General features: G+C 44.7%; 3 protein-coding genes across 5 annotated transcripts; 1 reads left to right on the top strand and 2 right to left on the bottom strand.

The window, feature by feature from the left end:
* Positions 1–2009: 2009 nt before the first annotated feature.
* LOC137904603 (homeobox protein engrailed-2b-like) lies at positions 2010–4389 on the bottom strand. The gene is made up of 2 exons (XM_068748801.1): positions 3987–4389; positions 2010–2326 (listed from the first exon to the last, which is right to left on the bottom strand). Exons 1-2 carry the CDS (start codon positions 4387–4389, stop codon positions 2010–2012), a joined length of 720 nt encoding a protein of 239 aa, XP_068604902.1.
* Positions 4390–5372: 983 nt separating this feature from the next.
* Positions 5373–8471, top strand: sdr39u1 (short chain dehydrogenase/reductase family 39U, member 1). The gene is made up of 6 exons (XM_068748476.1): positions 5373–5443; positions 5755–5861; positions 5976–6058; positions 6144–6265; positions 6841–6993; positions 7318–8471. The coding sequence occupies exons 1-6, from the start codon at positions 5428–5430 to the stop codon at positions 7743–7745; spliced, it is 909 nt and encodes a 302-aa protein (XP_068604577.1). The 5' UTR covers positions 5373–5427; the 3' UTR covers positions 7746–8471.
* On the bottom strand, positions 8472–15541 carry mettl17 (methyltransferase like 17). Of its 3 annotated transcripts, none has more exons than XM_068748474.1 (14): positions 15466–15541; positions 14642–14783; positions 12671–12820; positions 12490–12577; positions 12206–12287; positions 11958–12031; positions 11791–11885; positions 11620–11690; positions 10483–10590; positions 10256–10324; positions 10132–10182; positions 9954–10052; positions 8983–9179; positions 8472–8638 (listed from the first exon to the last, which is right to left on the bottom strand). In XM_068748474.1, the coding sequence occupies exons 1-14, from the start codon at positions 15526–15528 to the stop codon at positions 8551–8553; spliced, it is 1377 nt and encodes a 458-aa protein (XP_068604575.1). In that variant the 5' UTR covers positions 15529–15541; the 3' UTR covers positions 8472–8550. The 3 variants fall into 3 exon arrangements, with proteins under 3 accessions (XP_068604575.1, XP_068604573.1, XP_068604574.1); XM_068748472.1 differs by having other exon boundaries at positions 10483–10584; XM_068748473.1 differs by lacking the exon at positions 10483–10590.
* Between the last annotated feature and the right edge of the window lie 707 nt (positions 15542–16248).

Here is a 16248-nt window from a genome sequence, read left to right as displayed (position 1 = left end):
CAGAGAGCGAACCTTGCTGTCTTGTGTCCTGGTAGCTTTAGCACTTTAGCATGTAGCAGCAGCAGGCTGTATTGCCACCAAGGGGTTTGTGCACATTGTTTTCACCAAGTGAAGAAGAGCTCAGCTCGTCCAGTCAGTGACTGTTGGGCATTTCCACCACACATGCAGCTAATAAAGGAAATGCAAATGAGGTGGCTGCCGTGGACAAAGCTCAGGTCAGCTGCAGCTAAAGAAAATGAATGAATGAACATTCAATAACAAATGAAAAAATGACCTCCAGAGTCATTTGCTTGATGAAAATGCTGATAGTTCTTCGTTCATCCTGTCGTGTCCATCTCTGATGGCTGAACCGGAAGCAAACGGGCGTCTTTTTAGGTTCTGAATACGTCTAATCTGTTTAAACTGACACAGATTCGGCTGATGATTAGAGTTTTTAAAGCATAAATATAACCTGTGATTTGTCTCAGAGCCTGTCAGGTATAGGATCAGTGGACTTTCATAATTTCAGTCCAGAGCGTTGGTACTGAAGGATTTCCTGTGTTCGAGGCTGACTCTGGTACCACAGCTCTCTTTCAGGCTCCTCTAAAATCAGTATAAAATGCTTTTATTACTGTAATATACACAAAGAAACGTTTACTGACATTTACACAAAAATAAATACAAATACGGACGTTTACCACAATGAGCTGATCATCATTTCACTTAACCGCCGGAGTTTATGGCTTTATCTCGACACGAAGGACGCAAGAAACGAGAAGAAAGCAGCCAAAGCAACTTCTTTGAAATGTAAACTTGTTTTATTTACATATACTGCTACATTTAGCCAAACCTGAGATGAATACTAACAGAAATACACAGAAACACATGAAATTCTCGACAAGTGCAGTATAAGAATGAAAAGAAAACGTCATTGGTGTGGCGGTGGTGACGTCACCTGTGAAGACCACTGCGTCCTTCCTGTTTTGTCTGGTTTTACGCAGAGCTTCAACAATCTTAAAGAAATAATCTGAATATTGTGACGTAGATGCTGTAATTCATTATTCTTCAACATATTTTTTTGTCTTTTATTTACTTTCACAATCACATCATTTGAATTATTTCCATCGCATCCCACTTTATAACCCTGTCAACATTTTAGCCTTTTAAAAAACATGTAAGAAAAATCTTGCTTTTGTTGTTGTCGTTGTTTTTCCAAGAACGCAAGACAAACTGAATCACTGAGAGACGGTAGTAAAAATAAATATCGATTCACAAAATCAGGAGAAAACAATTGAGTTTGAGCCTCATTGCTGAAATCTGAATAATGTGCGCCTGAGCCGGTTCTCCTTTTATAAATAAGGGAGGCCTTAAATCGCCTCTTTTCTCTAACATTCGTGAAAGTCGTGCTACATGAGACTCGAACTCCAACTACAGGTCCATGGTTCGGCCGTCGGAGCCCAATGCGCGGACTTTGCAAACAAACGGCCGCCAATCAGCTCCAGACTGAAAATCAATTCAACTCCAGACTGACGAATCAATAAATATAAGATTCCATTTGAGTTCGTTGCAATCTCAGAACCCTTCAGTGGATTAACCAACCGGAGAACCCATTCTCCGGAGAGAACCAGCAGAACCCAAGAAGAAGAAAAAGAGGAAGAGGACAAATGGAGAAAATCAGGGCGTAAAGCCCGGAAATGAGCAGAACGCATCAGGACGTCTTTGGATTCCAGCAGATTTCATCAGATCCGGGGTCCAGTTGGGCCTCCGGTCAGTGCGCCACACTGTCACTGTGTGTCTGCGTGTCCGAGGCCGGACTGAGGCTGCGAGCCTAACCCTAACCCTAACCTGCAGGGAGAACTCTTCCATCCCGGGATGGAACGCAGCGTCAGAGGAAACGCGTTCGGGACTGCGCGCACATCTCTAGTTGGGTTTCACTACAAATCCCGCTCGGCTACAGAAGTGTTGTAGTTTTACATGCATGGCTCAGGCCCGCCTGCACCCCCTGCCCCCCCCCCGCCCCCTTGCCTCGCCTAGTCGCTGTCCGATTTGCCCTCCTTGGCCGCGGCGTGCTTGTACAGTCCCTGCGCCATGAGCTGCGACGCCAGAGAATTTGTATTCAGCGCAGATTTCTTGATTTTGGCTCGTTTGTTCTGAAACCATATTTTGATCTGAGACTCGTTGAGGCCCAGTTCCTGAGACAGAGCCTGCCTGCGCTGCTCCGTCAGATACCGGTTCCCGTGAAACTCCGCCTTCAGCCGCTGCAGCTGCTCCGCCGTGAAGGCCGTCCGGGGCCGCTTGTCCTCTGGACTCGGGGCCGGCGGCTTCTTCGGTTTGCGAGATCTGGGCCCTTGGATGGGAGACAAAGTTAAGAGCAGTCATTTTAAATATAAAGAAGTGCTTTCACTTCCAAGAACCGTTTCTATATATTTGTGTGTGAATCTTAAAAAAACAAAACATCAGGATATGTCTATTAAAAACAGAAAAACAATTAATACCTGTCTTACAAATACACAAAACACTACTGGACCGTTTCATGGTCCTTTCAGTTCTTTAAAGTTAATCCATAAGGCCAAATATAACTTATGTAATTAAAATAAATCCGTCCAGATGATGCGTAATAACCGAAATGATAATGTTTTCGTATAAATGTGATGATTTTTTGGGTTCATTTTAAGCCGAACCCAATCAGGATGGATAACGTCACACTTTTGGTTCCAATAACTTGGAATTAAATGGAGGATTTTGTGCAGCATGCAGGAACACACCAGCTTCACGGTGACTGACGTGCTCAGATCCACGGGCGCAGTTTAAGAATGGGTGGGGGTGGGGGTGGGGTTAAATCGGATGGAGGATGGGAGCGTCCTCGCCTCGTTCCCTCTCAATTTCCTTAGAAACTCTTTATATGAAAAACTGTTTTGTTTCTATTATATTATTATGAAACGGACGAAACATTTTTCTTCTAAAATGATCATCCCGGGCCATCCAGGATTAGGTGCGCCATTACTCTACTATGGTGAAGGGCTCACAACAATGAAATGCTCGGATGGGATGATAATAAATACTGAATACATTTAAGTGCTATTTCTCCTGATTGTTATTTTGCAGCCTCTTTCTGCTCGTCGACTTGACCTTCATGGAAACTTTTGTTTCCCCGTAAAACACGTCATCATTTCTGGCGGTTCGTTTTAGCTTTTGATTGTCTCTATAGGAGAATATTTTCCTCTGCTTCGCTTCAGGTCATTTTCAAACATAGTTTAATGCTCATTTCATTTCTAAATCCCAACGAAGGAAAAGTCCGTATTATGCCTATCAAAATAACCGCAGCTCAAAGACAAGCTTTCATCCTGTGATTAGAAAACGGGATAATCCTGGGTGCTATAATAAAACAGCACTTTGGTGAAAGAATGAAAAAATGTTTCAATAATTCCGTAGCTGCTGAAATTCCTCTACTTTATTTCCAGCTTTGATAAAGGCCAACACCGATCAATATTCCGCATCGAATTTCTCGGTTTTTGGGACCCACTTTTTACACCTCCATTGTTAAAAAATATGTTAATGAGATATCAACAAAGAATACTGGGGAGAATGGAGATAAACTTGAGTTTGCCTCACTTCTCGATTTAATTTTTTCCCCCCTCATTTATATTTTCCAGAGTTTTTTTTAACGTTTATTTTTCTTCATCTAATGGAGTTTCAAAGCCAAAAAAAACAACGCGAACATTAGTATAATAAGATTTCATCCATTCCATTGAACTCAGTCTAATCGTTTTGGTTATCGAACGCATCAAATAATAAAGATGTTAAATTGTAATAACATTTTATGGCAGTTCACAAACTGCTTTGCAAACTGTTACCGTTGATATATCGATTAGGATGGAAAGAAGTCTGCGTGCTCTGAGAGAATAATGTCCATGCTTGAACTAAAATGGTTAGAAATGATTCAATCAATCAATCAATCAATCAAATCTAATAATGATAAGTGCATGGCTGCAGAACTGTCCACCCACCGGAGGACGGACGGTCCGAGTAGCGGGTGCAATAAACCCAGGCTGGCCACAGCATCGACTTGGCTGCAGGGGCCGCGCTGGTTTGGGGGCCCCGGCAGTCTCCGCCACCCCCCCGGCTCTCGTTCGCCGCTTCACCGTCCATCACGTCCTCATCGCCGCCGGATCCGTCCCGCTGCAGGTGGACAGTGGAGGAGGACTTTCTCCTTGATCGCTCCGCTCTTTGGAAGGTCACTTTGAGGCGGCCTCCTTCCCGGACTAAACTTTCAGCGTCTCTCATAAGGCCGAAGTCCGGTCGCAAAATATTATCGATGTAAAAGTTGGTGATCCGGTGGGAGTGCTGGCTGTCAGCCTGCTGGAGGAGAGGCCGCACGGCCCGGTTCGGCTCCTCGCCGGGTTCGACCATGATGGTGATGCCTCCCTCTGTTCCTCTCCACTATCTAATAAGTTATAAACCTGTGTTGTTCACTCACAACTCTTACAAAATAAATACAAATAAACACAAATGAAACAAATAAACAAAGCCAAACAGTCCCTTTTTTGTTGGACTGTTTTTTTTTGTGTGTGAAAAACTCTTTCTAATAATTTCTAAAACATGCGTCAGCTTTCAGTTCAAGCTTTTTCAACTGAATAAAAAAAACAACAATCCGGTAGAAAAGTACAAATAAATATATATATGGTAGAATCTAGTCGATCAACCGGTTCTGACCTTTGATGCTCTCTGTCGCACTAAAGTCCCACAAAAAAAGACAAAGCTCCAAATACTTTCCCCACAGATTTTGGTGATCATTTCTGATTGGATGGAAGACTCTCTGGTGACGTTTTCTACGGGCTCCTCAGACGCGTGCCATGGACCAATAGAACTTGAGCATTGCCGTCACGTGCCGTTTATAGCTTCTGGTTCATGACGCGTTCAGATTACAGTTGGAATAGCCTGTAATATGGAAATAATACTAATCCAAATAAAAAATCAACGGACTGAGACTCATCACGTAGATATCACGTGATCACGAGGCATTAAAAATGTCGCACGTCACATGAGCATTAAAACAAAGACATTGTTTATGTTTCTCGGAATCGTTGCCAAATAATATTTGACGCACTTTTTTTTATTGCAAGTGAATCAGAATGACATGAAGGATTAAAGCAGAAGGTTAAACGGGATTAAAGCAGAATAATCACTTTGCAGCTAACGTGTTTTAAAAGTGTGTAAAATCTGCGCCGCTGCCCTTTCAATCGACTCATTTCTATTCACAGGTCTTTGATGCACATATTGTTCTTGTACCCGCACCAATTGATGTGACTAAAAACAATTACACTCCAGTTCAGAAGGTGGCGGACGTACAAACTGTTTGCCAAACGAACCAACGAAGAAGAAGATAACGGAAGCCGTGTCGGTGACCAAACGCGATTATCAACCGTGCAGGTTGAGGGTTTGGTGACGATGAGAGTTTTAGTAGGTAGGTCTGATGTTTTTTATCGATTATATTTTTATGCGTCGCACGGAAATGCCAACGTGACGTCACGTAACCTACACACAAGCTGTTACCTAATTTTCTCATAAAAATAACGAGACAATCACAAAACTGAAACTGAGTTCACGACCTTTGATTTTGTGTATCGATCGTGTTGTTTAAGCTACTTTTGTGTCCGTTGGGGACAAATAAAGTGATTTGAGCTGAGTGTTCACATACGCGATGCGCCACATTGATTATTGCACTTGGGTCAAATGTCATTTGTGTCATCCACGTCTGTGTGCGCTTTGTTTTAGGGGGGGGCTCTGGCTTCGTGGGCCGTGAGTTGACTCGCCTGCTCAGAGACAAAGGTCACGAGGTCACGGTGATTTCCAGACGGCCTGGCCCAGGCAGGATTACGTGGGTATGATTTTCAGATGAATCCACTCTGTTGAATCGCCTGAATTCATTTTTGCTACGTTGTGAGCGTGTGTTCGTTTATAAACGCGTGCTCTTTTTTCGCCTTGTGTGTCCGCAGGTTGACTTGGAGTCTCGGGGACTCCCGCCATGCGAGGGCGCCGTCAACCTGGCCGGAGAGAACCTGTTGAATCCACTGCGATGGTGAGCAGTGAATGTGAACTTACACCACGACGTGTGGCTGTTTTCACGCAGCCAGTTCACCGAGTCGCTCTTCACCTGCTCTCAGGTGGAATGAGAGCTACAAGAACGACTTGTTCTCCAGTCGGGTCGACACGACTAAAAGCCTGGCCCGATCCATCGCGGCCGCTCCGAGCCCTCCTCGCTCCTGGGTCTTGGTGTCAGGTGTTGGTAAGTCTTTGGCTAATAATACATCTTAGGATAAAGCATTCTGATTCGCCACAGGTTGAAAGTAAGATCCCACAAATCGACCGATGGCACATTAAACCTGTTGTTTTAATACCCTCGCCGAAGGGGGGGCGAGGGTATTGCAATTGGGTCTGTTTGTCTGTCTGTTTGTTTGTTTGTCTGTCTGCGCGCATAACTCAAAAACTAGTAACCCAATCGACTTGAAATTTTTACACAAGCAAGGTTCTGTCTGTGGCTCGGTCCTCCCCGAGAATGGATCCAGATCACAATCCGGGTCTGAGAGCTAATTTTTGTTCTAAAATCTGCATTTTTCAGGAGTCCATCCTGACCTCAATTTTGGAGCTAGAGACTTCACATTTGGTGTGCGCACTCATAGTTCATTCTAGTTTCATATATCTTACAGTTGTAGTTGTATCTTTTCCCGTTCCGGAGCAGCAAGCTAGCGCAGGTCTGGCCCCTCTGATCCGGAAGCACTGTTTACTGTCTCACAAGATCCAATAGTCTATTGGAGGCGGGGTCTGCAATCTCTGATTGTCTCTTGTTTTTTTTGCTCTCAGCTTGTTACAAGCCCAGTCTGACGGTTGAGTATACAGAAGACAGTGAGTGGACCCCCTTTGACCTCCTGTCCAACCTTGTGAGCGAATGGGAGGCTTCTGCACTTCTTCCTGAGGATGCGGCCAAAGCGACCAAACAAGTTGTCATCAGACCCGGTATGGAAAGAGCTCGTTTGATTTCAAGTTACCGCAGGAAGCCCCGATTGTTTTACGTTCAGCCGCCAGAAGCGTTGCAGATTGATCGCATGTAAAAGAACAAATAAAACGCTTTCACAGTCGACATAAATGAGCAACATAGAAGTTTAAATAACAGTAAGAATATATCGTTTGGAGTTCGCTCGCTGCTCCTTTAGGAGCATTTTTAAAATACTTAGAATGAAATAAATTCAATTCCCAATAATCACAAAAATAAAAACCTGAAGACAAATAGGAGACTCTACTTTAACTTTGACTGGTAACAGCCGCTCCTCCTTCCACCAGGGGCAGTATTGGGCCGTGATGGTGGCGCCATGAAGCAAGTGCTCCTGCCCTTCTGGCTCGGCCTCGGGGGCACCTTGGGCTCAGGACGCCAGCCATTTCCCTGGATCCATGTGACCGACCTGGCAGGAATTATTGTCCACGCTCTGGAGAACCCCGAGGACGCGCCGTCTCCTTCACCACAAGTGCTCAACGGGGTCGCGCCGGCTCTGAACACCAACCGGGAGTTCACCAAGGCGCTGGGCCGGGTGCTCGGGAGGCCCACCGTTATTCCCATACCCGCCTTCCTCATAAATGCCCTGCTGGGCTCCGAGAGGGCCTTGGTCCTCACACAGGGTCAAAAGGTCCTACCGAAGAAGACTCAAGAGGCTGGATTCGAGTACAAGTACCTCGACTTGGTCTCCGCACTGGCCGAAATAGTTGGAAGTTAGCAGAAGCCGCAAGAACAAATACGAAGGCTCGGACGAACATTCGGAGGAAATCAGAAATCTGGTATTCTACAAATCTCAGTCTTCAGATTAGAGCAGGGGTGGGCAAACTTTTTGACTCGCGGGCCACAATAGGTTCTAAAATTTGACAGAGGGGCCGGACCGAGAACAGATGGAGTATTTGTGTGAGCTAATATAAATGACACATGAAAGCTATTGCATTAGGGATTTGGCCTTTTACAGGTAGCATTACAGGGAAAAGGTCAAATGAATGAGGTTTAATTATAATACAATTTATTTAATGATATAATTTGGACAAGTTTGGCGGGCCGGATTAAAAAGACCAACTGGCCGCGTATGGCCCCCGGGCCTGGGTTTGCCCATGTCTGGATTTGAGGATGGTTTAGGATTTGTATTTTATATCACACAAGACGGGTTTGTGAATCCTGTAACAGATATATGTATATGTATAAACATGATGTGTATATATACACACGCGCATGTGTGTGATTTGTTTAGCGGTTGGCCTAGTAATAGGGTGTAAACAAAATGTCGCAAGACATTGAAGAATCAAGCTGTGGAAGACGATCAGGATTGGGAGTCCAGATTGTCTGAACTTGATCCGGAAGCACTAAAGGAGGAGGAAATGTCTGTCCAGATCACAACATGCCTGTTTAAAGTCGTGCTCTCGGTTTCCCGTGGTGAACAATAAAGCAGAGTTCAGTTAAATCAGACTTGGTTATGACTTTATTGAAAGTTGTCAGTCTGCCTTCGATACATTCTGGCGAGTCCAGCAGTTTGATCTTCGTCAGTCAGTCTGGCTGCCGTCATCGGCCTTCTGAAGCACGGGCAGCTGATCTCCCCAGTGGCTGCCGTGAGCGCAGCGGTACAAGTCTCTGGAAGGACACGAAACCGTCTTCAGTTCGGTTCTCACGAGTCGGCGTTCATTCAGAGGAGAATAAAACGGCCTTAAAGTCCGGAGCTCTGAATACGCTGCCCTTTAACCATTTCTAAATGAAAACACTGCCTATCTGCGACTTTGATTTAGCGTAGCACTTTTGCAGAGATGCTTGTGATTGAACACTTTGGAAACAAACGACCTGAATTGATACATCCGTATCAGGAATTCCAGGTATTAGCTCATTATCAATCGCCTCAAATCCCACATAAGAAACATGATCCCGATACTTCCCATCCATGAAAGGGATCTGAACCCGACTGAAATCCACACGGCCTTTACCTGCTGTGTTTGCGTGCCGTCACCACCAGGTGCTGAAGGTGTCCGTCCGGGCAGCACAGTCGACAGTGGACATGTCTGGACCGCCGCTGCACGGGCGCGATCAGCCGGGCCCAGTCCACGGCCGCCGTTTCTGCCTGTACTGGTTCTGTCCGAGTCAGAATCAAATAACTGAACTCCTCCACCTGCTGCTCCTTGTGCTGAAAATCAATCAATAGATGATGCGATCTGATCAATTCTTTAAGTAGAATTACTTGAATGTTTTGCCTCCACCGAGGAGGTTACGTAATCACCGGTGTCTGACTGTTCGCAAGATAACGCAAAACGTTATGGACAGATCTTGATCACATTTTCAGGAAAGGTTGGGACTCTGACTTGAAACTGTTGATTCAATTTTGGTGATCCAGAAGAGATTCTGGATCATGTTGAAACGTTCATTAACATTGCAATCAATGGATAAATGAATGAAATGATAAATGAAGGCTTTAAAAAAAATTACGTTTTAAAATCTGCATTCAATTCACTGACCAAAAATCACGGTCATAAAAAATGTCTTCTTTAATTATTAAATCCAGAATTTAATAATTAAATTTTAACATTGAAATCCATTTATGGATTCAAGAATCAGTTAAAAAAACACATCAACTCTGATTCACTTTGACTTTTCATGTTGGTGTATAAAGATACAAGAACAATCTAGAACCTTCTGGTGCTGATCCAGATCACCGTGTGGACGGTGTAGATCCAGTTATGAGTGGAATGAGCTGCTTGGCGGAGGTCTGCTCTCCGAGTGCTTTTCTCATCACACATTTTTCTTAGGCTTTTGTCACTAGTGCATTTTGTTTCTGTAGCCTCAGAAAAGATACTTGACTTGTCCTTTTTTTTGATTAAACTACTTCTTGAGGTCGGGATTGAACCTTCATGCCAAACTCGCCGGTGTTTGCCTACTAACAACGTGCAGCCCACAAGCTGACCTTTAACCCGGGCAGGCGCAGCGGTTGGTACAGTTGCTGGAAGTTGCAGGGAAAGCTGGGCTTCACGGCCAGTTTGGGACACTTCAGTTCATGAGGACACTGGAAAATAAAATAAAAAAACAGAGATGAGGAAAAAACCAGCAGGTAAAATCTGAAGCCAGTTTGGCTTTAAACTCACTGGAGCAAAGACCGACGCCGGCCTGCTGTCATGGAGGGTTTTCTCTTGTGTCTGGAGGAGGAGACCTGCTGCGATTAACTGTTAAACAATCTATAAAGCAGAACCTTTGAATTACTCGTATTACCAATAATAAAGTGTCTCTGGCCTCCATAAGTATTTGGTGTCCCTCTTTGGTTCCATTTTCCACAAGCACCTATAAAAGCAAATGTGTAAAACACAACCTGATATTATTATACGAGACAGAAAATAAATGGCATGCAGTCTAAAGTCGCAACACAAGAACAACCCGACTCACAGCAGAGTCACGTGCACGCCCTCTAACGGCAGAGCTTTATTAACATTCCAACCAACCAGGTAGGAGCCGGTCTTTCGCCACAGCGTCAACACGGCCTCTTCCCTCTCCTTGGTGCTGGGGAGCTCCGACAGGGTGAAGGCCGCCGCCACCAAGTCGAACTGCACCTTACGGGGGAAACGGCACGGCGCTCATCCTCCAGTCGTACGAGAACCATGATCAAAGAGGAAACGTGTGCGAGGCGCTTGATTCTACATGCTAACGGCGGCAGAATGTCTGAATTTATTTGTTATTTTTGTGTAATCCTGCTGACAAACAGCCTCTAGATCCTGTTGGTGGAGGAAATGAAACGCACCTTCCCAGCGAACGCAGAACGTGTTTTAATGTTCCTGAACTAAAGTGGAGTACAGTAGTCCCTCATTTTCCACGGGGGTTACGATCCAAAAACAACCCGCAATAAGTGAAATCCGCAATGTAGTAATCTTTAATTTTTTTACAATTATTATACATGTACATAAATGTTTTAAGGCTGTAAAACCCCTCACCACACACTTTATACACTTTTAACAGTCAGGCATTAATCTAAATAGATTGTTTCAGTATTATAGAATGAAACCAAAGATCAAAACTTTTTCAGAACTAAACATTTGTTTGAGAAATAAAAATATATAGTACGTACAGTAAACGTTTTCCTGTTAATAATGTTAAGGCGTGCAGGTCGAGGAAAGAGCCGCTTGGAGTGCAGAAGAACAAATATTCTACTCGTGCTGTCTTTAGCCTCTCATGCTGCTTTATTGGATAGCTTAGCACAGCGGAACGGCAGCGGCTACATGTATCAACAGGAAGAAACAAAACCTAAAAGGGACGTGACGTTTATGCTCCTACAAAATAAAAGCCTCTTTTTACACAGAGAATAAGAGCGCTATCAAACAAACGCTTAACAAATAAACATGATAGCTTTTAGAAATAACGAATTTAATTTTAATGATCAACCTACGAGGTTGAACACACGAGAAGTTATTAATAGCGACTCGCGCGTATTTCACAGTTCCTCTGACCGCGCCCCTTCGTCCTTGCGCCGTTTCAAGGCGCGTTCAAGTGCAAAAAATAAAATCTGAAAAATTGCATTAAAACTCCGCAAAGCAGCGAAGTCGCGGAAGATGAACCGCATTATATCGAGGGACTACTGTATTTACCTTCGGAGAGACGGGGAGGAACTGTCGGAAATAGACGTGCTTGATGGGAGGTTCGGCTCGTTCATCGTCACCTGCTCGGCGACAACAACAAAAAACAACAAACACACTTTAAGCGTTAAAAAAACAAACAAGAAACACCCCAAATCAAGACCGCAGGAAATGTGAGCGAACCTTTGAGGAGTCGCTCTGCAAGGATGTTCATCTGCCCGGAGCTGTCCACACACACCATCTCCTTCAAAGAGTCCCCCCAGTACGAGTGGGACGCCCTGTGGAAGACGACGGGCAACTATAGTCTCACACGATACACGTCTTAAGCTGCACCGGCGTGTTACACCAACCAGACGACTGTTCCCAGCCCCGATCCGAAGTCCAGGAGAGACTGAGGGGCGAAGGAGGGATCCCTCTTCTTTATCTGACGTAAATGAAATAAGGAAAATGCACTTTTCACACAGGACAGAAGGTGGCACAAAGAAGACCCCCCCCCCCCCCCCCCAACCCATCAGGGGTAGCGATGTTGTTTCTTTGTCATCTGAATCAACGTCTCTTGGAGAGCAGACCTGGTCTTAGATTGCTCCCACCTCATTACCTCATTCATAGCTCTCCTCACTGCTGCATAGCCACCAGCCAGGCGAGCCGCCATGTAGACCACACCCAACTCTTCATCATACCTGAGACCGAAGATGAGCTGTGTTAAAACTAACCTTACATCTCAAAATCAAGCAGAAGGAAGAAAAACAAACAGTTAAAGCATAAACTCTGAATTCTTCCTTTGGTGCTTTCTCCATTCAAATTACTGAAAAGTCATTTATCTCTTTATAAATCAAGTCCCGGTTGCATCCTTAGATCTCATTAGACAGAAGCGGCTCCTACTTCATAGCGGTCCAGCGGTACGTGGTGCGCCTGAGCTCTGAAAGCACTTTCTTCCTGATCCGCTCCTCCAGCAGCTGCTCGTCTGCGCCTGCAAAAGGAAGCGCATTTAGCTTCCTGAAGCTGCTGCAACATGTCCACTCCTCATACAACCACGAGTGCTTCTCACGCGGGCGTCACCCACCATCTGGCGTCTCCATCGCTTTCTCCCAAAGCTCCTTCTCCAGGCTCGCAGCTTTCTTCCTCAGAGTGAAATCCTCGACTGCTCGTTTTCTGCTCCACAGGAAGTTTGTGAGTTTACGGCTGCGCTCAGTCAGCCGGGCCACCTGAGCTCCTGCAAGCGGCCGCAGTGAAGAGGTCGGATCAAGTTAGAGTCGTCAGTGAGCAAGAGCCACTTCATTTAAAGCAGTGCTTCTCAAATGGTGGGGCGCGCCCCCCCTGCGATGTCAGGGGGGGCGCCTGTGACCGCGGAGAAAATGTTTTTTTGCCTTACGAGAGTAAAGTGTAATTGCACATCCACTCCAGTAGTTGGCAGTGGCGCCCTGATTGTCAGAGTGCGCGCAGGGAGGATTAGCAGAAGAACAGCGGTCGTAAACAATCTGCGGTGGGAGAAGAAGAAAGACCAGACTTCCTCATTTTCTGTTGCAGACTAAAAAAAATTGTAATAAAGTTATTCTTTGTTGTAAGATGATCTATATTTCTTTCTTTTTCATATTTCTTTGTATGTTAATAAGGATAGAAGAGTGGGGTTTTTTTTTCGGGGGGGGGGGGGGGGGGGCGCGAAATGTTTTTTTCTTCCTAGGGGGGGCGCGACAAAATAATTGAGAAGCACTGGTTTAAAGGAACAGTTCCAGAAAAGGAATGTTTCTCTCCCACAAAACGTACAAGTTTAATTCATTACTAAACACGAAGGATCCATCCTGCAGGGCGAAACGACTGAAATAGATGATTGACACAAAAAACATTTGCACCCGTTTCACAGGCCTGTATCGCACCTTTGAGCTTGTGCACCTAATTCTGGGGAGTTGTGCGCTGAAAGGTTCAGTTTTACAGCTACAGTGCACAATTCAGTTTAGAGAGGGTGTAAATAACATTTTCTCTGATTAGTTTCGGATCGCTGCAGATTTGCTTGTGCAATAATAAGAGGTATATGGAGTCAATTCACGTTTATATTCTGTCGTTTTTTAGCTTTCGGTGTACAGTGGAACCTCCGTTCACGGATTTAATCCGTTCTCTGACGTCGTTCGTGACCCGAAACAATTTATCCCATTTGAATTCATGTTAATCCAGATAACCCCTTCTCCAGCACCAGAAACACTTTCTATATGGGATTATATGTGGCAAAAATATAGAAAGGAATTAAAGATAAACTTAATTATATAAAAGCGCATTACAGTTATACACTAATATAAAAATAACACAATAATTGTACCTTTGCGTGGCGCAGGTGGAGGAAGACGACTCCTAATACGCTTTGGCTTCTTAGCCACACAAAAAGTAGCAATTGGAACTTAATTGGCAGCCATAATGAGGGTATAAAAGCAGTGGCGCAGTGGATAGCGCTGTCATTAAATAAGGTTCCGTGTTCGACCCCTTTGCGTGCGGTGTTTGGATGTTCCCCCCGTGTCTGCGTGGGTTTTCTCCGGTTTCCTCCCACCACAAAAAACATGCCATTTAGGGCAATGAATCATTACAAAATGATCCGTAGCGTGTGATTGGTTGCCTGTGTGGCGCCGTGATGCGCATGGAGACACGTTCATCCCGCCTCTCGCCCTTAGTCAGCTGGGATTAGCTCCAGCAACACCCGTGACACAACTCCATGTAGAAAACCCAGCTGCCGGGTTTCATGACGCCAAGCAGGAGTCGGTGCAGCGAGGCGTTCAACACCGAAGCTTCTTCAACATCCGTTCTTACCCCGAGGTTCCCCTGGAAGTCTCAAACTTCTTCGTCTGGTTCCTAATCTCGTTTTATATCCACCATGCAATGACAACAGAGGCTCTCTATTTCCATTTCTAGAATGCTGCAGGCCCGGTTGCTGTGAAGCGTCGCAAATGTTTTGTGGAATAAGAAAATTCACCGAATCTTTCCCATCAGTGACAGTCAAATAGGCAGCCGATGGATTCTCATTTTAGGCCGGACCGTTTCTGAAACTTGCCTTGAATAACTGACAGAGCAGCCGCCTGGAGCTTGTCAGGAAGGCCCAGATTCTTCAGCTTGGTCACGCCTGGGTGCTTCTTGTGTGGTTGTCCTTGAAGAAAATCGATCTGGGATTGAAGGTCTGCCGCTGCACTCATTCTCTATGGATGGATGGAGAACAGAGAGCGCTATTAAATATCATTAGACAGTTTTAATGTCGAGATTTTTGAATCTGATTTTATTCTTTAGTCTTTTAAAAGGAAATTGTATTTGTCAGTTCCACTGATTATCTGATACTTAACATGACGGACAGATTCAAGATTTACATATCCAAAGTTTTAAAGTTATTTAGTTGCATTTCTAGTAAAATTACAAAGTATGGATATATATTCTCAGAGGCATGTCTGATTAAATCATTCGTTTGATATCCTGCCCGTAGCTACATGCAACACATGAACGATGAAATCAACAATACACTTCAAAACACTAGGACATGGTTGCTTGTTGTCTATTTATTGTTTTATATCTACTGTATTCAGCAGTCGATTTAGATTCAGGGATTTCCTTCCCATGAAACCAGCTACACTAAAATGTATCTTAATTCAATATAGTTCTATATATAATAATTGATGTCTTAAGAAAACATATTCCCTGCCAAAACTAGCAATAGGAGATGCTATGAGAAGAAGAACTGTTCATGGGATGCATGTGTGTTAAACTGTTAAACTCTCAGGTCTTTGTGTGTCTGACCTCCAAAGCAACGATGCTACACACAAACACACAAACACACAAACACACAAACACACAAACACACAAACACACACACACACAAACCGCGCTCACCCTGCACGTCATCCTCAGGACAGGATGACAGAGGACACAGGCGCCGAAGCTCCGGGACGCCATGCTTCAGTGACTGTCTTGGGTTGGAACCGGAACCGGAACTCGGCTTCCAGTTCCGGACCGAGAGTATATTTGTATTGTTCCACCCGCAAAATAATTCCGACGATCAGTGAAGCCGGAACGTCTGGTCCTGAGATTTGTTCCCAGGGGTCACGCCGTACAGTTCAGGTTGACATTATTATTAAAGATATATCTTTTTTATTGATTTCAGTTTTGCCCTTAAACCATTATGATAGCAAAGAAAATGTCAGCTGTTTCTGACGAGGTTCTAACACGAATGTATTTTCTTTAGATAATTGAGTGACACATCCTGATCCTGCTTCCTCCGCGGGGAACCTTTAGCAGCCTGTCTGCGGTGACTGTCGGGTCTCCCTCCGCCATCGTTTTAATAAACCACCATGAGGTCTTCCAAGCGGCTGGCAAATAAAGGCCAGACTGCGCAGCGGGATGAAGATGTCCAGTCAAAAACAGGTTGGTGCTTGGCGTCCTGTAGAAGGCTAGCTCGCTAGCTAGCTAGCCAGTATCTACGTCACTCGGGCCGGTTCGCGTCCGGGCAGAGTTGGCAGCTTTTAAGCAGGATCTATTAATGTCATTATTTATTGTCCTTCCAGGTCTTATTGATCAAGTTAGTGTCGAAAAGAACGACTCTCTGCTAAAACAGCGCCTACAACTTATATATTATATATTAGTATCAGTAAAACTGAAAGGACAGGTGAACTGATG

The sequence above is a fragment of the Brachionichthys hirsutus genome, chromosome 15, assembly GCF_040956055.1.
Source record: "Brachionichthys hirsutus isolate HB-005 chromosome 15, CSIRO-AGI_Bhir_v1, whole genome shotgun sequence".
NCBI classification, from domain to species: domain Eukaryota; kingdom Metazoa; phylum Chordata; class Actinopteri; order Lophiiformes; family Brachionichthyidae; genus Brachionichthys; species Brachionichthys hirsutus.
Note: the sequence above shows the minus strand (reverse complement) of the source record. Positions and strands in the feature narration are given on the sequence as shown.